This window comes from Sinohyriopsis cumingii, chromosome 2 (genome assembly GCF_028554795.1).
Source record: "Sinohyriopsis cumingii isolate HCF-2022 chromosome 2, ASM2855479v2, whole genome shotgun sequence".
Taxonomy (NCBI): Eukaryota; Metazoa; Mollusca; class Bivalvia; order Unionida; family Unionidae; genus Sinohyriopsis; species Sinohyriopsis cumingii.
In genome coordinates, this window is record NC_142962.1 from 140,854,174 (window position 1) to 140,878,996 (window position 24,823).

Here is a 24,823-nt window from a genome sequence, read left to right on the forward strand (position 1 = left end):
GCGGGTGAATACTACTTACTATACTGCTGTTGGAGATGAGCTGTTGACCGATGTGTTTTTGGTTATGAACAAATACATATGACTAGTTCACACAGCCAGACTGATATTTAAACGTCTGTAATTATATGTTAACCTCGCCCTATGGTAATTTCTGATGTTTATCTTTCACGATAGGTTCTGTAAGCTTACTATTGTTTGGTGTTTTTGGCACGCAATGGCGAAAAGAAATCGATTGACTCACCCTTTCATAATGGGGAAGTTGTTAAAATATGAGGTCGATTTCGCCCTCTGTTCTTTCAGAGGTGTTTATCATATGCTGCTAGAGTGGTGGCCGGTCGTTTCATGTGTCTTTCCCTTTAAGTACAGGTGCTCTGTGAACTTGCTTAGAACAAGGCGTAAATGTGTAAAATAAGGTAAAGGGAAGTCTGTAATCATGGAGAATCATGAAATAATGGCAGAGAGCACTAAGGTGAGTGAAAGTTCTCTAACATATTTTTGATTTGATGAAATACATGCAATACCGAGGTGATGCGTGTGACGCGCCAATGTGTACTGTACCTTAACCTACATCTTTTACTAATAAGATCGACAGGGGATTGGGAGAACAACATTTGTTAAAACAATTTTTTGTTGCATAAATATACAAATATTGAAAATGCGTTTTAAACAAAACTAATGCACGTCTCAAAAATAATCATCAATTAGCGTAATTATTCAAAGAGTATTTCTCCATTGAATAAACAGTATTGTTAGTAAAAATGATAATTCCGTAGAAGAGCTAAGCAGATTTATACATTTCGTGGGTACATATGTTTTTATTTAGCACAAATGGGATGAAACGCAGTTCTGATCTATTAATGGTGTGTTTTCATTGCAAACATGCTTTACATTTGTTTATGAAGAAAGATTCTGCAGAAACAGTAAACGATAAAGGTGGCTTATTTAAAAATTTGCCTCACATCTTCAAAGTTTTAGACGTGATGAGAACTGCGATAAGCATGAACAAAATAAATCTGTAATGTAATTTTTTAGGGTGTGCCTGGGTGCTAATCCCATGTTACTGATCTCGTTGCTGAATCACAAGAAATGTTCTGTACACGTGTCTTTGTAAATGCGTGATATTCCAAGCTTATTCTACATTTCCATCCAGATAAGCCTGGCGGCGGTGAAATAATGCATTAATCTGATGCGGCATGTAATCGTTTACACTTGGCTATTCCACATAGCCAATCAGTTAAAATGATTGGCCCTTTATTCGTTTTTAATCCAGGTTGAATTCTATATTTTCTCATTCTGCCTTAGAAGTATTTTCCTCACAGACTAATACATGTTGGAGAAGAAAATTATACCTTTCTTCGGATGTATTATGCACTAACATGTGATGGAATTGCTTACCTTCCATTTCGAAAATGTTATTAATTTATCCCCCTTTCTTTAATCCGTTTTCATTTTGCTTAGAACTAAATTCTCATAAGAGTGAGAAATACTTGAATGGCATTAAAGTTGATCCATTAGACGTAATCGCGCAACGCCTTTGGAAAAGAAAATGTTCACGGCTGGTTTCTTCGCAGTGCGATAACATCGTGGTTATTGTATTGAGATCAATATTCTGCCAGAAAATGTGGCGCATATTATTAAACAATTAATTTGGATGAAACCTGATCTAGGTTTTTTGGATAACTTTGAGACCCATATGTGTTCACAATAGGGATGCCATGTCGCATGTATTGAACGTATTATGACGACAAATTACTTACAGCCTAATAAACTGAATTGTATTTGAAATGAATTGAAATACACAAATTTAAAACATAAATTGAATGATGTCATTTCATGTAAACTACTGGAAATAATGATCATTAACATCAACAATATTTTCTATCAAAACTTATCACAAAGCATGAATTTAAACTGAATGATAATTTTAGGAACAAGGTACTAGATTATAAAATCATATCTTGCTTGTTATTGAATTTGTTTTCCTCAATTGTTTGATGATGTATATGGATTAAGACCTTTCTGAGTGAGTTTGGTACCTTATATATACATCGTTCTCTACTTAAGTATAGGCATCATAAGTATAGACATCGTTACCCTAATTAAGTATAGGCATAGTTACCCTAATTAATTATAGGCATCGTTACCCTAATTAATTATAGGCATCGTTACCCTAATTAAGTATAGGCATATTTACCCTAATTAATTATAGGCATCGTTACCCTAATTAAGTATAGGCATCGTTACCCTAATTAAGTATAGGTATATTTACCCTAATTAATTATAGGCATCATTACCCTAATTAAGTATAGGCATCGTTACCCTAATTAAGTATAGGTATATTTACCCTAATTAAGTATATGCATCGTTACCCTAATTAAGTATAGGCATCGTTACCCTAATTAAGTATAGGTATATTTACCCTAATTAAGTATAGGCATCGTTACCCTAATTAAGTATAGGCATCGTTACCCTAATTAAGTATAGGCATCGTTACCCTAATTAAGTTCCTTATATATGTCCTTACGTTTCCTAGATATCTGATACAAATTCAATACATCGACTGCAATTTGATATGCACCACCCGATCCTGCTTATGCTAGACACAAGCCTGGATTCACGATAACAACATACATCAGCATGGATTATGTTGAATTTTCTCAAAGCAGTTGCGATTGAATGAAATAACGGGAATTGTTTGGTACAAGTGGCCTTTATAGAAGTGGCAGAATCACACCCGTTTGCTGTTTTCATCCAACACAGAAGACAAGAGGCTAAACTTAATGCAGATTATAATTTTTGAAATGGCTTCAAAGTTGATTTCCACTGAATACAGGTATCATTCTTCAGTGGTTAGCAAATCTCTAGGAAAAATCAAACACAAATAGTTTACTCAAATTGTGATATATAAAACGTTGTCATGGTCTTCACATACAAATCTGAGTAAACGTGTAATATTTGATAAACTAACAAATGAGATAATTTTAAGAACGTAAGGACATATCGTTCTGTGCATGTCAATGAGACTGTGTCTGTGCCAAACTTTTGCACTTTGGCAAACAGTTTTGTCAAATATAAATCTTGTACTTGTAATACAGTTTTCAATACAGTATACATCTAACTAAAAATCACACCTCATCAGCATCCATGAACAGACGAGCTGCCTGAGGTGGGTAAAGTATCGTAATTTGGGAGACATACTTTACTGAAAACGAAATTTAAAATACGGGTTTTCTCAAGACTTAAAGCGTTGCAAGCCTTTTCTTCTAATTACAATTGTATTTATTGAACATTAAACAGTCGCAATCACATATAAGTGTACTTCATTTTTATGTTAACTGTACTATAAAGTATGAGTGTAAGTAGTACCAAATCAATCTTTTTCTTGCACATAAAAAAGAAGCGACCCCTGGTAGAATTAGTTTTTGTACCCGACATACTGTAAGTAAACGATAATTTTGGACAACAGCAATACGATATACTGTAAGTAAACGATAATTTTAGACTGAAAGCAACACGACATACTGTAAGTAAACAATAATTTTGGACTAGAAGCAACACGAAATACTTAAGTAAACGATTATTTTGGACTAAACGCAACACGACATAGTGTAAGTAAACGATAATTTTGGACTAAAAGCAACATGACATACTGTAAGCAAACGATAATTTTGGACTAAAAGAAGCACGAAATGCTTAAGTAAATGATAAAAACAATTTACTAAAAGCAACACGACATACTGTAAGTAAAGATTATTTCGGACTAAAAGCAACACGACATACTGTAAGTAAACGATTATTTTGGACTAAAAGCAACACGAAATACTGTAAGTAAACGATTATTTCGGACTAAAAGCAACACGAAATACTTTAAGTAAACCATAATTTTTGGACTAAAAGTAACACGAAATACTGTATGTAAACGATATTTTGGACTAAAAGCAAAACGAGATACTGTAAGTAAACGATAATTTTGGGCTAAAAGCAACACGACATAATGTAAATAAACGATTATTTCGGACTAAAAGCAACACGACATACTGTAAGTAAACGATAATTTTGGACTAAAAGCAACACGACAGACTGTAAGTAAATGATTATTTTGGACTAAAAGCAACACGACATACTGTAGGTAAACGATAATTTTGTTTTATTTTATCGCTTTATGACAATGATACCGAGCGAACAATTAATGTGTACAACCTCATGGAAATCTTTGCGGAAACAACAGTTATGGGTTTACTTGTATACCACTAAAACAAACAGATAAAACTTTTAAAAAATAGAAATAAATATAATGATCAGCATGTTTTCTTTTTCTTTTCTTGAAAAAAAAATATAAAAAAATTGCATATTATTGCCATTCGTGAATTTTAATTCAACTTCTTTATGAGATACGTAAGTATACATACTTATCTATGTTCACCTACTTGTTTTGTTTTTCGCCATTTTATTCTGCCTTCATTTTGATAGGGTTATTGAAGTGACAATAATTCACATCACACTATTGGGTTTCGATAAAGTAACAATGCAATTTAACTTTTGCAAATATATGCATTCATTTAGAGTTCAATCCATGTTGGCACATCTAAATTTATACCACTTTTACTCTTTCTCATGGTGTGCAAATAGGTGTGCCGTTTGCCTCCACTGTAACGATACAAATTGTTACATATTTTGCATTGTACATTACTGCAATAAACCAAACAGGCGTGCCGTTTGCCTCCACTTTAACGATACAAATTGTTACATATTTTGCATTGTACATTACTGCAATAAACCAAACAGGCGTGCCGTTTGCCTCCACTTTAACGATACAACTTGTTACATATTTTGCATTGTACATTACTGCAATAAACCAAACAGGCGTGCCGTTTGTGTACAGTTGTTATGTACATTACTCCAATAAACCAAACATCCTACAAATATATTCTGGCATATTCGAACAGACCACGGTTCCTGCTTCAAATGAGTTTTTGACGAAAACTGACCAATCTGTAGATTTCGTAGGACCAGACCTACTGAATGCATAAGGGATATGTTTGTCAGATTGAGCACCATGCATTGACACAATGGATAAAACAAAAGTACTCGGAACTTTTAATCTGTACAAACGATGGTTTCTGTTGATCTTGTTCAATGCTATTCGCAATTTAGTGTTCAGCTTTTGAGGAAATATATACCATAAATATTTTGTATAGCAGACGACTAGTCAGTTTGATGGAATAGCCCACAATCTCAAAACAATATCAAAGTATCACTGTCAACTTCGCCATTTTTGACCTTGTTTGTTTTTCTATGTTAATATTGAATTTAATTTCTGGGGAAAATATTTGGATAAGTAATCCGATAACGCTCTCGACAGTTTTGAAAATTAGCATTCTAATATTAATAATCTTATGTTTCTCCATTTATGAACAAAGGCATACTTACTAAGACATCCTATCTGACGTCACTAAGATAATTGGAACGGTATATAACAAATTCAAATAGGTATGTCACTGTAAATAGTCACTGACAATTGTAGTGGCACGTGTCATAATGGACTTAAAATATGTTTCAGTCACGATATAATCGACACATTTCAATGTACCATTCACAGTTCTCATGCCAGATTGGGAGCGAGTTGTAAAAGGAACATACATTATCTGCTGTGTTGTGCTAACATGGGCAATTTTGTACGTTTGGAAAGAATATAGACTCAGTTTCGAAAAAATTCTTTTGGAAGATCGGTAGGAAAACAAATGCTCTCTCTCTCTCTCTCTCTCTCCACACACACGCACAAACACTCAACCCCTCCTTAGATAATTAGATTTATATCTTGTTCGTCATTCTGATACATTCTCTTGGCTTCTTATTTCTATATTTTGCCTCAGTGACAGCACAGGCCACGGCCGGAAATATTTAAGTCGAGTTTTTCCTTTTTATTGAGGCTAAAACTTCTGCAAAGAGAGGGCAAGGTGTTCAACAACATTTAGGCTGTTTTTCTTAATTTTTTAATTTAGATCATTATCTATATTTAGATGCTTTCTTTAAAATCAATTCGAGATATCTGACATACATCTGATACTTGTTTATGTCGAATTAGAAACTTGATATTGTGAGACCATTATCATATATTTTTTTAACCATGATAATGGTGCTTTACCTGTTCAAATATATGTTAAATTACATCAGCGGCGGGTTGAGGATGAAATGAGAACAATGGGAACTCAACATCTAAACTATATTTCACTGAAGAAGTTCTTGAAATGTTCATAAAAATACAGGTTTGTTTTCACCATCAATTTTATTTTTAAATGCTCTGCTTTAAATTATAATCTGTTTTAAACAAACTATACCTTTCCTACCTGGATAAAGCCCCTACTGCTCTACAAATTCCTATACAAGAGTTGTATAACCTACATGAGAATTTATTACATGTGTATTTGCATTGAGCGATGACAGTTTAAAAACTTGATGGGTAATTTTCATCTTGTTACATAGAAATGAATATTGAAAGTGAATTAATATTAGGTCAAATAAATATCGTAACAGTTGCAGGGGAAAGCTAATGGTGAGAAAAGACTATTACGATTACCAAATATGTGTACCCTTCACAAAAATGGGATGGTCTGCCAAGTAATTATGTTCTACTAACAACATCGGAATGTTAATAAGTATCTAGTAGATAAAAAATGTTTCAACGTTGGGGTAAAAATGAGTTCGGTCAATACACTTGCCTGCAATACATAATTATTTCATCAGCTTCAAGAACATATCAAGAAAAATATTTATAAAGCTAAAATAAAATGCAATTATCATTTCAAAATGTTTCAACAATAATAAATGATTGTACATATTTCGGATACTTTAATGACGTTCTTTGATAAATACATAAAATGTACGTAAATTAACATCGTCCGCTATATTCTTGCCTTCTCGAGATACGAATTTTACCCTAGGTCAAAAAACGTATCCTTACTGCACCATGTATCATCAACATATTATGTAACAATCCACATATAATAAGCCTTATTTACACAATAATTATTGCAGGCCTAACTGCACCAAAAATCTTCTAATCTTCAAGGCCAGTCTTTGCGAGTTCCATCTTCTAATCTTAAAGGCCAGTCTTTGCGAGTTCCATCTTCTAATCTTAAAGGCCAGTCTTTGCGAGTTCCATCTTCTAATCTTAAAGACCAGTCTTTGCGAGTTCCATCTTCTAATCTTAAAAGCCAGTTTTTGCGAGTTCCATCTTCTAATCGTAAAGGCCAGTCTTTGCGAGTTCCGTCTTATTATCTTAAAGGCCAGTCCATGCGAGTTCCATCTTCTAATCTTGCATGCCAGTCTCTGCGAGTTCCATTGATGTTCTCGATGATAAGGTCATAGAGTTTTGCGATTAAGATTTCCGTCGTAAGATTTGGTTTAATTTTGTGATCTGTATGTTTACAGCAGGAGTACGGCGACATGTTGGCGGTCAATAAAAGTCAGGAATCCCGGCTTCTCAGTGTCGAGGACAAGTGGAAGATCATATTCAATGAGGTAGGAGCAATAAATACAATGTTTGCGGTTTTTAATCTCCTTTTCTTTCTTTTCAGTGTCCTATTGATTATGTAAACAATATTCACTTATAGATGGAGATCTTTTGAAAGTAAGGTATTTTTGGTATAAAAGATAAAAGTGCAATACAACATGTTTTTCCAAAGACGTCAGAGTCAATGAACGCAGAGTATTTCTTAACATACAAAATACGCATAGGTTCGGACATACTACCACTAGTTGCCGTCACCTACTGTTGATGGTTACAAAATGTAACCTGGTATAATTTTCCATTTCTAGCGGATGTTTTTCACTATATCCGGAAATTCCTTTATTTGTAAAGTGCTACAGCAAGGTTTCAATTACTTTATTTATAAATGATGGCAGTATACATTCGAAATTGCGTCAGTTTTTGCTTGCTCATTAGCCATATTACTTCCTAATTCGTTTGACGTCATTAACCTTGTGGCTGCAACGGAAGTCTGTACGATTTGCCTTTACGGACTGCCTACAGAATTTGTGGCGATAGCATATGTTGTGAACGGTTGCTTCAAGAAGGGATATCTTTCCCATACGTTTTTGTCATAAGGAAGGCCTTCCTTCATAATAAAATTTTTCAATTTGAATGCATTGATTTCGGCAATTTGTGATTTGGCACTTTTTGTGGAATAAAAGGGGTGATACTATATTTAGAAGTTGATATTGTTGCCCCGTCTATAGCTCTCGATATTATCAATTGGCGTCGGATTAAGGTAAATAATTATATTTATCTTTAGCAGTTAATTGAGCGGTTATCAGTTGATCGTATCACGGTGGCTATATTGTTGTGGGACAAAATAAGCTCATCCAGCTGTGAAAGAAGCTTGAGTCCTTGGAATGTGCAACCTGTTTAATTCGTCAACAATTGCTTTGCACAATTTACCAGCATTTATATACTTTTGATCATTAAGAAATAGTTCGAAAACAGCTTTTATAGGGTACATGGATTGTTTTTTAGATGATAGGAGAACAAAAAGATTAGTCCCAGTCAAATGTACATCAAGCTATAACATCAAAATATGTCTAGCAAGAAAACATTACAGTTAATATAAATTTAAAAAACCCACTAACAATCTGTATATCTATGTATCTATACACAAGAAGGAGCGTCTTGTTTTTATGAAAGATGTCGTTTGCGATGAGAGAATGCAAATTCACGATATATTTGTTCGTGACTCACAAATAGGTTGTAGTAAAATAAGACAGTGATACGTTGTTGAAACAACCCCTACCTTGTGGCTGATTTTAAACCGGTGCTATCATTTTTCAAGCATGAATTAGCAAAATTTGTACATAACAGAGGTTCCAGGGTTAGAGTCTGAGGCTTTATCAAAGGATACTGTTAGGACAAAGGATGCCAACGGCAACCAGTGTCCGCGTCATTGAGTTTTCTATTTTATATGACATTTGAAAGAATAGTGTTTGACATATGTTATCTTTTCTGATACGCGTAGCAAATGAAATGACTACGTTGTAACTGTTTGCTCAATTGTTCTATGTGGACAGTTTTGATACCCGAAACTGTCAGGTTTGTTCAGTTACTTGATGACGTTAGAGCGTCCTCTGTGTTACATTTGGTTTCAGGCGGTTGTGTTTTGAGCAGTTTTTATTGTTTACGTAGAAGACTACTTCTTTTGTTGGACTGTCTTTCTTATACTTACACAAACATAAAATATAAAAAGAATTAGCATGATAGCCTGCAGAATATTTCATCTCCCGGGGTGTGAAACAACCGGATTTCCTTCAGTTGCTTTCGCCCAATCGTGACTGCTGACCACTTCTGCTGTTTTGTTCATAGTGAATGTAAAAATGTACCTGCCATCAGAAGCGGTGTAGATAAATAAAATTTATTTTTATTTACTGGTAAAACACATATGAAGAAATAGAGACAGTTTTTCCCCTTTAAATATGTACAATTGACTAATTATTATGAATTTATCAATAAAGATTACATACTCTATAATTAAAACATTTCAGATATGTCTGACAGTAACCAATCGGTGAATTCAGAGAAGTTCAATTTCAAAACTAATACTTAATATTGCTCCTCTGTACAAATATTGCTTTAAAATTGAAACTTTTTATGATAGCAAATTTTACAAATTGAGAATATTGAAATAACCTTTTTTTTCAGAAAAAGGTAGTTCAAAAGAAGTACCATATAGGGGAAAGTACATTTTAAAATTGAACAGTATTTTTGTAGTCACTTTTCGATAAAATAAAAAAAATTATAAAATTATTTATCCATTTTTATTGTTACAAATCTATAATCTTACATTAAGTAACGGGGCGAGCAAACACCAACAACCAACAAGTTTAGTAGCAAAATTCAACATTTAATTTATGTCAATTGAATACAACGTGCAAGTTTAAAAGGATCTTGTATTGTAAATTAATCACAAATGTTATTAAACGTTCTATCACAAGTCTTAAAATATGAATTGCAATAGTGTTGGTAATGAAATCCAATCTTGAATGTGCTGATGTACCAGGAGCATGAACTGTGACGATGTGATAACAGTCTTGGTGTATCATAATAACATAACCCAGAATGTCTCTAAATGAATTCACAATTATCCCAAATTAGTGAGTTAGTCAAAAAGTATCAATGGGCACTTTGTAAGTCCAATTAATAATTTAAAGAAATAGATCTATCAAAACTGAAAAGATCTATGTTTGTTTTTCCCTGATAAATTATTAAAAAGGGAAAAAAGAAAGAATCCGGTTGCTGTAGAAAATTGCCGTTGAAAAATAATAATGACCGAAATCGTTGTACGCTAAAAGCTATCACTAGCATCAGATGTTACACCGTTAGTATCATAACGCATCTTAGTTGTTTCCTTTAATTAATGCGACTGAAATAGTACTTTCATTCATGAAAGAGCAGTGACAAGACCTAGGTCTATTATGTTTCGTTAATAATTGCAGTGCCAGGAGCTGGTAAAGGAATGTAACATTTCCATTGGTCAGAATGTTACCACGTGATCAATATGAATTTCATTTATTTCTGTCTGAACTGTAAGGAGAACTACTTTTCTAAGAATACCCACTTCTATAAATAGAGTCACGTGAACATCATAAGATAAACACTGCCAGTGAAGGCAGACACGAAGTAAGTATTAAAGGAAAAGAACATTCTAACAATTAAAAAAATAACTGAATAAATTTGACTTCCATTGGTTGAAGGACTGGTATTATGATGACCTTATTATGATCAAGCAGGACCATCCCAAATGCTACAAATAGCTACGTAACAGAAAGCTCTAAACATGTATTACTACGCTCAATTAAGATTTCTGTTTTTTTAATGATGCAAACAAAATATCATAACGAATAATTGAAATTTCAATTATAAGAGTTTAACGTCGTTTTTTTCCTGAGTTTATCGTGGTATAAAATGTCAGTTGCCGACTCACACAGCTTACATAACACCCTTCGGGCGTTATTTGCTGTGTGAGTCGGCAACTGACTGTTTGTACCACGATAAACTCAGAAAAAAACCTACATTAAACTCTTAAATGAACCCTGACTTTTAAACATTTAACAACTTTAACTCATTTAATACTGAAATATGCTGAAACTATGAAATCTAATGTCAGAGCCATTATGCTTCACTCTCGTTATACCGTATGTACTCACTTATATGTCAAGTCCAAGTGCAAGCTGCACAGACCCAGATCTACCGTCACTTAATGCGCCGGAAGTTCTGGGTCTGTGCAGTTTGTTAGGAGTAATCAGTAGAATAAATAACATAGACCATGATATGCAGGCTTATTATGCTACTGCAGATCACGATCTTTGATTTTGCCGTCTGAATCGACTTAAAAGCAAGTATAAACGGTAGTTAGTACTTTTTGTACGTATGTTAAGATCTTCCATACAGTTTCATTTTATCACTGTTACTTATTGAGTATGTGTCACTTACAAGGTTACGTAAGTAAGAGTTAGGCATCCCCTATGCAATTACATTTTTCCTTTAACTTCTGTTTCTATCATACAATTTTTTATGCAGTTATAACACTTTCTTGTACGTGCTATAACATATAAGATTTATATATTTATCTATTCTCTACCAAACAACGCCATCGCTTCGCATGAAAAATAATGTTTTTCAAAAATACCCTTCAGAACAAACCATTGAAAAGAATATTATTTGCAACAACAAACTAGGTCCCTTCATATTAACTTCAATTATAACTTTGTTACATGTCATGAGGTTTGCGTCCTCATTTGGTACATTTCGAAAGTACCAGTCCTATTTTTGTGGGATGCAGTACTGTATTTGACAGATTTCAACGTTTAGACTGAGTATATCATGCATGCAGTCGACATCTAGCAGCTACAGACCGTGACTGAATTTAACGGGTCAGCAGGAAAGTGCAGAACTCACTATAAATACATAGCACTTCCTATAAGCATTTATTTCCTAAGAGAAATTTAACAAGTGAAAACATTAAAATAAACAATGCATATTTCAGGATCAATGAAAAACTTGGTTGATAGGATAATGTTTTGATGATTGCAATAATTAGTACAAACTGCAGATTAGCTACATTTGCACAAGTGATATCTTCCTGAGGTAATAGATCATATTACAGAATAGAAATGTACGTGACCACTATTCATACATCTTATTAGAGGACCCCCTATGGTAGCGTCCTTCACATTCGATAGTTTTGGGGGCTTTTTTTTTTTTACATGCGGACATGTTTTTATTTCTTAAGTTAAAAGAGCAGTTTATTGTTGGAACGTCTGCCGTAACAGCTGAATGGTGTACCTGCACGCTATTTGCAAACATAACTGTGCAATGGACAATATTATACTGTTTTTTTCCTACCTCACCGCAAGAAAAACTATGTTAAGGTAATGGTGTACAGAATACAAAAGATAACAGTGTGCACGACAAGAATATTTATTTATCTATGATAACATACCCCTTTATGCTTCCTGTTGCATAGTAGTGTTGGGATGGGTGATCTGAGGAAACGTAGAATGCATTGTTTAACATGAAAAAGGAAACTAACATTAATTTGAATTAAACAGATTGTTGGTTGGTTCATGTCCTTTAGACACAGTGGGAAGTAGTCATTGCTGTGAAAGTCATAGCAGACCTTCAAGTCATAATCCAAAAGCAAAGAATGAGAGCAAATTTTCAGAGCTTTGCATGGATATGTTCCCGTTCCCAGATGTATAGATGTCGGAGATTTGGTATTATATGGGTACAAATCATGTCTGGAATTGAAATCTTCTAGGGATTTTGTTCTGTTTCTTGTTGCCTCTGTCATTTATATACTTCAATCCCCATCTGTTATGGGCATTGAAATCCCCGAGTCGAATGAGTGGGATAGGCAGCTGTTGAACGAGGTAGCGTAATTCTTTTAGTAGTAAGTTAGTGTTTGGTGTATATAAATGGAACACATAAATGGAACACAATGTAATTAATGGATAGTGACGCTTACAACACTGGCTTGTAAATTTGTACTTTAGGAAATTGCATAACGAGGGTCCTTATTGTTTACAGCAACGGAAGCTCCTCGTGAGGCCCTGACAACATTTCTAGAGTAGGCGTTAAAAAATAATAAAAAATATTTTTTTAAGTGTGATGCTGTTCGTAGTTTTTAAAAAGGTTTCCTGCAGACACATCACTGCGGGATCACGTTCACTTTAAAGCAGAAGAATATTATTGTAGTCGGTTTTAAGTTCTCGGCAACTCAATTGTAAGATGGTTTTCTTCTTCCTGAAATAAAAGTAGAGATGGTGTAGTAATTAGGTTACACATTTCGAAACGGAAATCTTCTACATGTTTATTTATCAAGAGGAAGGGGTTAAATTTTGTGTTCATAGGTCTGGAACCGCCTTGTGTTTTTTTTATATCATTATAGCTAATTAAGCACATTCAAGATTATTGGAACTCATTCGGAGCATTGTATACTTTTTACTTATGATAGAATATTTTGGATTATTTTATGATTTAATTCACAATACTGTAAGCTCTTCTTATATTTTCACTTTATAACTTAGAGAATTCAATTATTTGCTGAATTTTACTAAACTTGGTGGTTTTGATTCTTTCTCTTACATAGCTTAAGACCATGTATTTTCCTAGATACTATAAAATTCATGTCCGATTTAAGATGGATGTCCATGGAGCAAATAAGATCAATATATTTGAAGATTTGGCGAATGGCCCCCATCCTACATAAGCATGCATACGGACGAGGTAGTCTTAGAATTGGTCATGCTTATATAACCCACTTTTGTATGTTTTATCGTGAAGACAGTCAAGAACGTTTCTTGCAATGAATCCTTCACTGTAAAGCATTTTGTAATAGATTATTTCGATATCCAGCATATATGTGATCTTTTCTACCATGTTCAGCACTCCCCCGATTATTTCTAACCAAAGTTGTATTGTTAATCACCCTAATTTATCTTTTATTATCTAATTACCCTTTATACATATCATTTACACCCCCATTAACAGGATTCCATATATTTTCATATATGTCATTTTTGTACATATCGCTCATTGTAAATATTTTTATACATACTTTTTTCTTTGCGGTGCTAAAAAGTCCTACGGTATTGGTGGGCCTTAAAATCCACAACCAACCAACCGACCAGTCCAGACTGTCTTTGAATGAGTCCCTCAATAATCTCAAAGCCGTGATTTAGTACAAAAAGTCAATGAGCACTTTGTAGTTCCTTTGAATAATTTAAATAAACGATTCCGTCAAATGATAACTGAACACAGCTAAAAGTGATTCCAGAGACTGATGTTAAAATAGGAATGAATAATTTCGTTTACCACAATCTTATATATAAACAAACCTAAGACACAATAAGGATACCAGGATGTGGGTCATAAGTTCTTTTCCAGAACATTCAAAAGTTTGTAAATAAGGCTAGATCGTGATCTCAGATATCAATAAACAACTTATTTATAACTTTAAAACATAATAAAATCTGGAACACACAACTCTATCCTCAATTATGGACAAGGATCAAACACACACTATACATTAAACATAAATATCAATAGGTTCGGCTTAAAACAGATTGGTGCAAATTTTTATTACTTTTAACGTTAACTAATATTAGGGGTCACACTTCAAATAGCACCATTCAATAAAGTTTATAAATTTTACTTTCAATGTGTTTGTTGTCTTTTTGACTCAAAATGTCCAAAACATGTAAAACTAAGCTGTTAAGTCATTAAATGCTGCAAATTGCGTTTGAGTCTTAGACTTATGTAGGGATGACCCCGTCTACAAATGTAGCTTGACTGTGAGTATGGTCATGTAACACCTCTAAGTGTACTCTGAATCGGAAATTGGAGGACCTCGAGAGAATGCATTTGATGCTTTGACGGTAGTTTCTTTGGTAATACATTTTATTTACTGTTGTTGCCAATACGACGGAAATGTTTTTATTCACAGTAATACATTCTCCTAGGAAAAAAGCAGTTTTGATATACCAGATAAAGCAAGTTATTTACTGTGTACTTTAATCACGGAGATATCAGTGTGTACCGAGTTAAAGTTTGCACTATCACTGTGTGTGTGTGTGTGTGTGTGAGAGAGAGAGAGAGAGAGAGAGAGACTGACTCTCCCTTTCTCTCACACACATACACATTATAATTAGATATATCCGGCTACTATAAGTACTTGCATCTCTTTCCTGGTTACTGTTGTATGTATGGTCATGCAAGTTTGTGTGTGAGTTCACCGCCATTAACACCCATACAAAATTATGGTTGTAATGACCCACATTTCTTGCAAAACTGGCTATGCCACATCTTTTGAATTTTGTACTTTTCAGGCAAAATCAGGTGGTACATACATTCAACATAATCGTATCATTCAGCATAACTTCATGTTGGTCGAGTGATAGCACAGACCGTCAAATTTGTGCGCAATAATAAGCATTAAAAAATATATTGTTGTAATTGATTTTATCAATGGAAAATTATGTACAAGCTGTTTCTTGCAAGTTTTCACTCGTGTCCTCTCTCAAAGTGGACCAGCTCACTCATCTCCTGTTCCATTTAACACAGATCAGATCAACTGCAGTTTAGCACAAGCTAAATGTATTTAGCTAGAAAAGTATTATCAATGCTTTTCTTGGCTGTCATCTGAAGAACTGTTATAATGTTGTATGATGTTGTAATACGTCCAGAGCTAATGTGGTTCATTTCGTTTGAATCTGAATATTTAATCATGGCTTAGATCACGCAATGTTCACATCAAGAAAAATTGAAAGCACTTTGAATCCCAAAACAGACATGGGTTATTATGTGAGTATAGCTTTTCTAAAGTGCACTAGCACGCACATGTCCTTAAGACTCCAAGTACGATAAGGTAAATGAAACATTTTTATCTTTATCGTTGAATCACAATGCCCGCATTTCGTAGTTCAACTATCGTGATGGAACTTTATCAAGACTTAAATTTAAATATGCCTATAACATCTGTAGAAATCGAGTTTTCATTATATGCCTGTGTTAAGTTATATATGTCATCGAAGCAAATTGCTAATAATTCAAAATGAATTTACCTTTCGAAACAGTGGTAATAACTTGTTCCTGATCAAAGTGCTTGGAATTTATAGCGTGAAAAGAATTATTTATGGGGGCTTAATTAATATGTATTTGTCCTTTGTCCCCCATAAATTTTCTGTCCAATAAATGTTCTGATTGAACTTATAGTCTGTATCAGTGTTATTTTTTTCGCTCAACATTTTCAGAAAACTCGATCTCCTATTTATGCGGTTACACAGTATGTAGATCACATCAAGACGTTCCTCCGTGACCAAAGCACGGAACCAAGGTCACGTGACAGGGCGATTGATACTCGAGGTGAAAGTCTCCATCCGATATCATACATGCTGCGAAAGCTAAAGTTGGACCTGAAAATGTCGTACGAAAGGTATATGCATTGTCATTTACCATCAGCTGCTTGAGATCTGCAAATGCAATTTTCATTTGCAATTATCAATAGCTATTTCAATTTTGCTTCCACATTTAAAATTCTTGGCTCGGAAGAGTATTCACTTTCGACAAAGGCTATAGTTTTGTGAAAAATTTAAGATTTTATGGTTTTATCTAACAGCAATGTTCACATAAATTATTACTGATGAATGATAGGGGGCCATTCATTTAGTGCGTACGCAAAAATCGGGCAAAGCTTGACCCCTCCCCTCTCCCTGTACACATGCGTACTTTTTTACATCCCTTACCTGCGCGCTCCCCCCCCCCCACACACACAATTATATAGAACGGCCTATATTTAATACACGCAGAAACCATAAAGGATTAATAATATTAACGTGTTTAATAAAACAGATAGTCCACCGACGGTGAATGTCTGGCTGCATCAAAGAAATAAGCTGCGTAACTTTAAACAGTTTGTCTAGTGTCCGCTAAAATTCAAACGCCGACTGAACCCAGTCGAACAGGTTACGTGTGAGACAAATTATTATCGAGGTTTCACCCCCACTCCCGTTTATTATGCGTACGTACATTATCAGTAGCCCCCCCCCCCCCCCGCCCTTATGCAAGCGTATGCATTGGGGTTTTTTAAAAAAGACCCTCCATGCGTACATACTAAATGGACGGCCCCTAGTGTCAAAATCTAATATTAAGTACGAATAAATCTAAACCATGGATGAAAGCGACTGGCTCTTCGTTTTCAGTTTTGTGGAGGAGTTCGTCAAGGAACCAAACTGTGGCATTTCATATTTAGTGCAGCTGCTTAAAGCCATCCTGAATAGAGGATCACATCTCTCAGGGTCAACTAAAAGGTCTTCATTGAAGGAGTACATGAAGACTCTGGTAGGTGCAGCTTGTCATTCCATTTTCTATCCATAGACGAAATATTAGGTTTTGATAGATAATAATGTTTTACTGCATTTTACAGTGATTTGGATATTAAATATAGGGAAAATGGTCACCAGCACGCATTATTTGTTTGATGTTTGTGTTAGCAAGCATGAATGAAAAAAAAAAAATGAATCCTTTAGTTACACCAAAATCTTTTAGTTACACCAAAAGCTCCTGTGTAGTTCGGTTATATCTTGGTCATATTAAATATGAAATCCTAACATTTAGCGATAGTTATTTATAATGTTATCAATGTTTTTCAGACTGATGAACATGACTGTCTGCTCTGCATCATCTACTCATTCAGGGCTAAGGTGAGGATTGAAAGCACAATAGTTTTACCCCTTTACCCCCGTGTTTTCTTTCATTTCTTTAATCTTGTTGTGCAATGAAATAACCTGATAGTATAACAAGTAACCTGATAGTATAACACACTGATAGTATAACAAATAACCTGATAGTGTAATACACTGATAGTATAACAAATAACCTGACAGTTTAACACACTGATAGTATAACAAATAACCTGATAGTGTAATACACTGATAGTATAACAAATAACCTGATAGTATCACATACTGACAGTATAACAAATAACCTGATAGTATAACAATCAACCTGATAGTATAATACTGATAGTATAACACAGGCAATTTCACTTTTTCTTCTTCAAGCTGACCCTTGTCTATGCATTTACAATCGCGGATTAGCGTAATTTCGTCTGTTAGAGGACTGGTGTGTGTGTGTGTGTGTGTGTGTGTGTGTGTGTTTTGAATGACGGTGACGAATATAAAAACATAACGGTGACAATTCAGTTATTATTATTATTATTATTATTATAGGAATCACTACATCTATTGCTGGAAGAGAGTTACGGTCTGGAGACAATTGCAATGTGCCTAATTAGCAATTTTGTCAAATGTAGAACGTCAGCTATCGAGGTATGTGCGTCATCATCAAACCAATGACAATTGTGAACACTTGTTTACATTGTTACAGATCTATTGAAGTATTAGATTTAGAAACTGCACAAAAAGACATGAACACGTGTATATTTTTACTTTGAAGGTTTGTTTGGATATAGGTTTTCCTGCTGGACTTTACTTTATACAGTATTTAAATATGAAGCCTAAAGTTAAGATTGGCATTATCAAAATCACGTAATAACAATACAGCCCAAATTAGGTTTAATCAGAACTAATATTGCTGATATGTACCCAAACGATGTGCCAACTGTTCAGTCTGTATACGAATGAACATTTTTTAAACGAGCATCGTGATGAGTTAAATAAAAAAAAACTAGGAAAGGCCTGATCTTAGGACTTCAACCGTTATATATATGTGTGTGTGTGTGTGTGTGTGTGTGTGTGTGTGTGTGTGTGTGTGTGTGTGTGTGTACAGTTGTGTATGTGAATATTTATTTTAGTGTTCCTTTTGAATAAAGTAATTGTATCTTTTCTACTTCATTTCTTCTGAAAAGTATGAATGCCGTGTATGCATATGAAGGTGAAGAGTATACCCATGTACTAAAATTATATTACTGTATTGCGTCTTTTCTTGCAGATTCTAAGCATAGCTTTTACCTCTCCGAATGGATTTGAAAGAGTTTTGGATTGTTTCTCTTATCTTCGACTGAAAATAGGAGAGTCTGTCCGATTCAAGTTTCTTATCAATATGCTCAACGTGCAGAGTCCGCAAAATGTCATATTTCAGGTAGACTATCGTAAAATGTTTAAACATGTAATATTGGCACTATTCAGACAGGTAATACTGTACATGTTCAAAGAAGTCAAATTGTATTAACATTTATCCATGGATAAAACTTATTTTTACGATCTTAAATGGTTGTATTATTTAAAATTTACCTATACAAGATAAATTCGTGACATCAGTTTATGTTAATGATCTCAACAGAGATAATATTAAAAAACACTTGTGTATGCATAAATTCAGCAAAATTAATACCCATCCATGGTATATCATTCGCCCTCTGAGATTTGAGCATAGTTTCCTTTGCATTACTATTGTCCTTTACATCATATTTTCATTACGATTCCCAGGTGAGCTGCATGAAGTTCATTAACAGTTTCTTAAAGGCAGCTGGCAATTTGAATGCACAGGTCGCACTTCAACACGAAATTGAATGTGCGGGTTTCACTGTCGGTGTTTTCGATTCAGTAAGTTCAAATAGCGATAAAATAGTCAACACACAAACAATATATTCACGGTACATTTATCTTATTCTTGATTCCATTCTTGTTAGTTCATTTTTACAGAAATGTTTCGGACCTACAGATCGTTTTTTTGTGACATTCAGTTAACTTTCATACGATTTTGTTAATATAATAACACGCAGAGAAAATCACGACGGATAACCAAATTGTAGACATTATTTTTGGCTCCTTCAGTAGATAATAATACGCGTTAGGAGCAAATAGCTTATGCGCAGAGCACGCGCCTTTATAAAAACACGAGTACCAACTGTAGTTTTGTTTACATTTTTGTTAAGAACATTTGTTGAGCAAGTCAAAAGTATTTATCTCCGGGACAAATATCAACATGTTTATCATGTATAAAGGAGCAATAACTCTGCAGGGCTTCAAAATAATAACAATTACACCAAGATAATAAAATCACAATGTTATTTATTGTTTGTGTAATACATATTAACTTTGCGTTCTCTATAAGTACATTTACTCTAATTTGCGGAATTGAAACATTTCTTCTTTATTTACTATGAAGACCTTTCTTCTCTGTTGTTGTTTGTTTTGTTTGTTTTTTAATCTAAGACTTTGCTAGGAATGGAAGAAATTGAATGCGTATTTTGTTTCATATATTTGTATTTAAAAAAAAGTATGCCTCTGCCCCTCTCTCTCTCTCTACCTATATATATATATATATATATATATATATATATATATATATATATATATATATATATATATATATATATATATATATATATATATATATATATATATCTGCAATGCCAGGTATTGGAAAGGAAAGGTTTGGAGTACGAAGACCTGAGGAGCGAGCTCAGCGTGTGGCAGAAAAGCTACATCGATGTTGAGGCCATTATGGCAAACTTCGATCGCGGACCACAACGAAATAATCAAGAAAATAAGGTGTCTTTATATTATTATTATTATTATTATTATTATTATTATTATTATTATTATTATTGTCATTATTATTATAATTGTGTATGTTTCCGACTGGAATCTTGTCCTATTGATAAAAAATATTTTTATGTCATTCATCGATGAATATAACACAAACCCGTTTGGTATTGGTTTAGATTACTTTTTTATAGTATTTTGTACCATATAAAAAATATTGTATTAACTAACGTACGATTTCGGTTTGAAGACTTTAAGAGTGTAAAATTAACTTGTTTTTACCCACGACATCAATGCACTATAATATGAAAGCTTCTAGACTGTTTGGATGTAAATATTTCTCTAACTGATATATTCCTATGTCGAGTTCAATCAGAACGTTTCATGGACATTTGTAAATTTACATACGAGCTCCTTTTATTCAGCCTTTTTACTTGGAAATGACATAATGATAATCATCAAACTTAGGAGTATTGATTGTTTGATACAAGTCGCCCTTTTACAGTTCAATACTCTTTTACTTGTGTTGCCTGAAGGTAACGTTAATTAAAAAATGAAACATTAATTGAAATTAACGAATTTACTGTATTGCAGCATTTCAAAGCGGAGAAACGTCTATTAGAAAGTCGTATTAGCATGGTAAGTAATGCGCTTTAGTGTTCGATGAATGCTTTAGTTGAGAGCCTAATCTTATCTTTGTTTGGGGTGATTTATTTTCCATTTGTATCTTTTAAATGAAAATTTGTTTTGGTTTATTCACTGTTAACATCTTTCTTTACGGAAGTAAAGTTCTCATTACATTAACAGGTACTCGTCCGGCTTTGAAAATTAAAAGATATTACAATTATCCAACGAACAACCAGCTATTAAATTTACCTGAATATATTTGCATTGGGACGTTTAAATAATTTTTCAAGACTGTAAAATATCATTTTGAATACTTGTACATTGATGTAGAACGTTGTCACTTCAAAAGATCGTAGCTTTACCTGTTTCAAATCTATTTGTCTCCATTGTTATGCTAACTGCGAAACTTTCACATCATTTCCATTTCTACTCCTTTCATTAGTAAACAAATATTATATTTTTTCTGTCTTATTGTCTGGTACTTGCAACGTTTGTCTTCCTAATCTTACACCTTTCTCATCACGTTTACTTTAGCTGGAAGAACAACTTCAGACATTTAAAGAAGCCTTGGTTGCAAAGAGAGATGCTGCATGCCAGTGTGATACTGGAATAATAAAAAGGACAATGAAAGGTAATATTATGTAAAGGCATACATTATGTAAAGTAATTTGGAAATGACTTTATAACTGAACAGGTGATTCAAAGCTAATTGTGTAATGAAATGTCAATGCAAATATTAAAACGTGCAATGGACAAACACGTTATGTTATATTTAAACTGTGTAATAACCCAGGTGAATTACTATATAACTCAGCAGAAAGATCAAAGCCACGTGCTTAGTAATATTCCATATCGTATTACAACAGAGTTCGTTGTTGACAGAGTTTGCTGTATTGAAAAACCTCTATTTTAATTTTTTATATTTATGTCTTGAAAAAACAATATTTTAAGTTTTTCAAGGTACGTGTGAACATGATTAGATTTTTTAATAAATGCATTTTGTCGTCGTTCCATAAGACACATTGTACGTTGCTATGTTAAATGGTTAAGCAAAATAGTGTCCATTTCCATACTTGATACTAAGTGTATTGGGTTATTTTACACTTCTTGTGTTTTAGACGCAAGCTGTGAATGCCAAATATCAACCTTCACCAAGTGGACTAGTAAGAAGAAGAAAAAAGCGCCCCCTGTGCCGCCAAGACCTGTTAAGTCAAACATAATTGTTCTCTCTTGGGTTTGAAGCTGTAGACGATAAGAAACTCATAGACTTAATGAACTTTGTAATTTGAAAGAATAAATAGTATATTTCTGGCAAGAAGAATAAAACGTCAGATCTTTGTTAATCTTTGTAAGTTAACCATTATATAATGAATCTGAATTTATGTCGACTGGTAAAAAGAACGTGTTTAAATATTTGTGCTCGAAAATTCTATTTCATATGTCGGTATCCTTGGATGGCATGTGTATTACGTGCACTCGTATATCTTAGAAACATGAACGTTTATTCTTTCCTTTGGTGCTTGCTTCTTTTTATCTTTAGAATGTGAACGATTTGTGCTCTTTAGTCCAGTTAATTACAACATTTGGTTTCTAAAACTTGGAAATTTGCACGTTTGAACCATTTGACACCTATATACATTTGTGTTCGCTACAGGTCAGGGATTATTTTCCAGTCCAAAGCCAAGAGATACTCAGTCTGAAGGAGCCTACACTACAACAGCAACTAAACCAGACGGAACTTCCACCAGGCTATGACGACTCAGTGTCAGTAAAGACGGAAGAGGGTATGGATAAGGTACTGGGGTGGTTGGACGCCCATTGTAGGGACCCTAATACATTAATTCCAGATGTTCAAAGCAGTTCACAAAGCAAACATCTTGACAATTATACAGAAAGTTCTGATGTAACAAGTGGACATGCGTATGAAACGATGTTGAGTGGATGCAAATGTTCAGAAACCTCAAAACAGGATTGTACGAACGAGATATTGAAACAAAGTGAGCATGTAGAAGATGCTCTTTGTATAGCAATCCCACACTGGCGACGGGAAATTTCAACAAACGACATTTTCTTCAAGCGAAATGACGTGCTTCATAAAACCGAATGTTACCGGTGCAATACCATACAAAGAACGGGGACGCCCAATGTGATGTTGAATTCTCCTAAGTTTTGGAAGAAGCCATCAGATACGCATTCGCAAAGTTCAGACAGTGCAATTGGTGGCTCTGGAAAAGAGAGATCTTGGAACAATAGGGAATCCCAGAACCGGAAGTATATAGATCATACGGAAGCAGAAGTTCAAATAGATAACCCGAAGTATATGGATCATACGGAAGCAGAAGTTCAAATAGATCCAGATGACTCAATCAGTAACTGCCCAATGAATGAACCGGAACCAGATTACTCAATAGTGGGCAGTCGGGTACGCGTGGAAAATGATGTCATGGATATCCTCAAAGAATTCGATAAACTGGATGGATACTTGGTGTCTCCAACTGATTCGAGACCAAAAATGTCAGAGTATATTACTGTCATCCCTATGGTTAATATTTAGGGTGCCTCTTGTCACCTTTATATGGATTATTTTTCAGTTAGAAGCAACAAAACATATCTTGGAGATTACTTAAAGACACCAGCTGTAGAAAACCTATTTTTCTTTAGAAATGAAAGATTCTACATAGTTAAAGTGAGACTTTCATTTCGTACAGGAATTAGACTTAGCACTTCTAACGGTTGAAAATGCTTGAAATTACGACATATGCTACTAAAGGTCTTTGTTAAATCAATATTACCGTTGCGGAAATAAATATTATACTTCACGCTTATGCATGTGTGTGTGTGTGTGTGTGTGTGTGTGTTCCATTTATCTTCTTAGTACATCTCTATACATACATTTTATATTTCCCTTTCTATATATCCTTGGCAGAACAAGTTCGGATTAAAGTTTTCTAGAATGTAAAAATATGTTCGAAATCTTCATAAGTTTCGTATACCATATATTAAATATTATTTCAGATGAAGTTCAATATTACATCCTCTTAAACGTATATATTATTTGTTCATGGTTACACTATCAGATTCCTCAGAATGTTACCCTTGAACGCATGTTATTAGTTAATTATTACCCTACCTGGTTGATCATTCCGACTACCCTGACCCCCCTCCCCCAGAGCTGTGGTAATATCCCTCTCACCATTTGTTATAAAGGTCTTCAGAAATATTTATACTTGCCTATAATTCCTGTACATACGGATCAGTTTGTAAATCTTGCATGTAGATGCATGATCTGATGTATGATCATCCGATACATAATCATTAGATAAATAATCATCCGATACATAATCATTAGATACATAATCATTAGATACATAATTATCCGATACATAATCATTAGATACATAATCAAGGACCGAGACTTGGAAGCATGTAGTGTTTCCCATTCTTAAAGCTTCTGTGTTCTGTGAAATGAAACAGTAGTTCATCTTAGATTAACGAACTTTGCTTTCCTTTGCCACCAAACAATGTTCTAAAGTATCCCCATATGTATCCCAGTCCCCATCTGATGTCGTCTTTATGTCCAAATACCTAACATGGTCACATTGCTATTAAAGTAAGAAAATGGTGGATAAAGACGCCG

General features: G+C 34.0%; 1 protein-coding gene across 2 annotated transcripts; it reads left to right on the forward strand.

Moving 5' to 3' along the window:
• The first annotated feature begins 337 nt into the window (after positions 1 to 337).
• LOC149805952 (uncharacterized) lies at positions 338 to 24,148 on the forward strand. Of its 2 annotated transcripts, none has more exons than XM_089937130.1 (13): positions 338 to 469; positions 7,432 to 7,521; positions 16,303 to 16,484; positions 17,251 to 17,389; positions 17,701 to 17,751; positions 18,280 to 18,378; positions 19,001 to 19,150; positions 19,498 to 19,614; positions 20,431 to 20,565; positions 21,154 to 21,198; positions 21,721 to 21,817; positions 22,305 to 22,390; positions 22,841 to 24,148. In XM_089937130.1, the coding sequence occupies exons 1-13, from the start codon at positions 434 to 436 to the stop codon at positions 23,738 to 23,740; spliced, it is 2,127 nt and encodes a 708-aa protein (XP_089793256.1). In that variant the 5' UTR covers positions 338 to 433; the 3' UTR covers positions 23,741 to 24,148. The 2 variants fall into 2 exon arrangements, with proteins under 2 accessions (XP_089793256.1, XP_089793265.1); XM_089937139.1 differs by lacking the exon at positions 338 to 469 and adding an exon at positions 5,593 to 5,729.
• Positions 24,149 to 24,823: the final 675 nt, after the last annotated feature.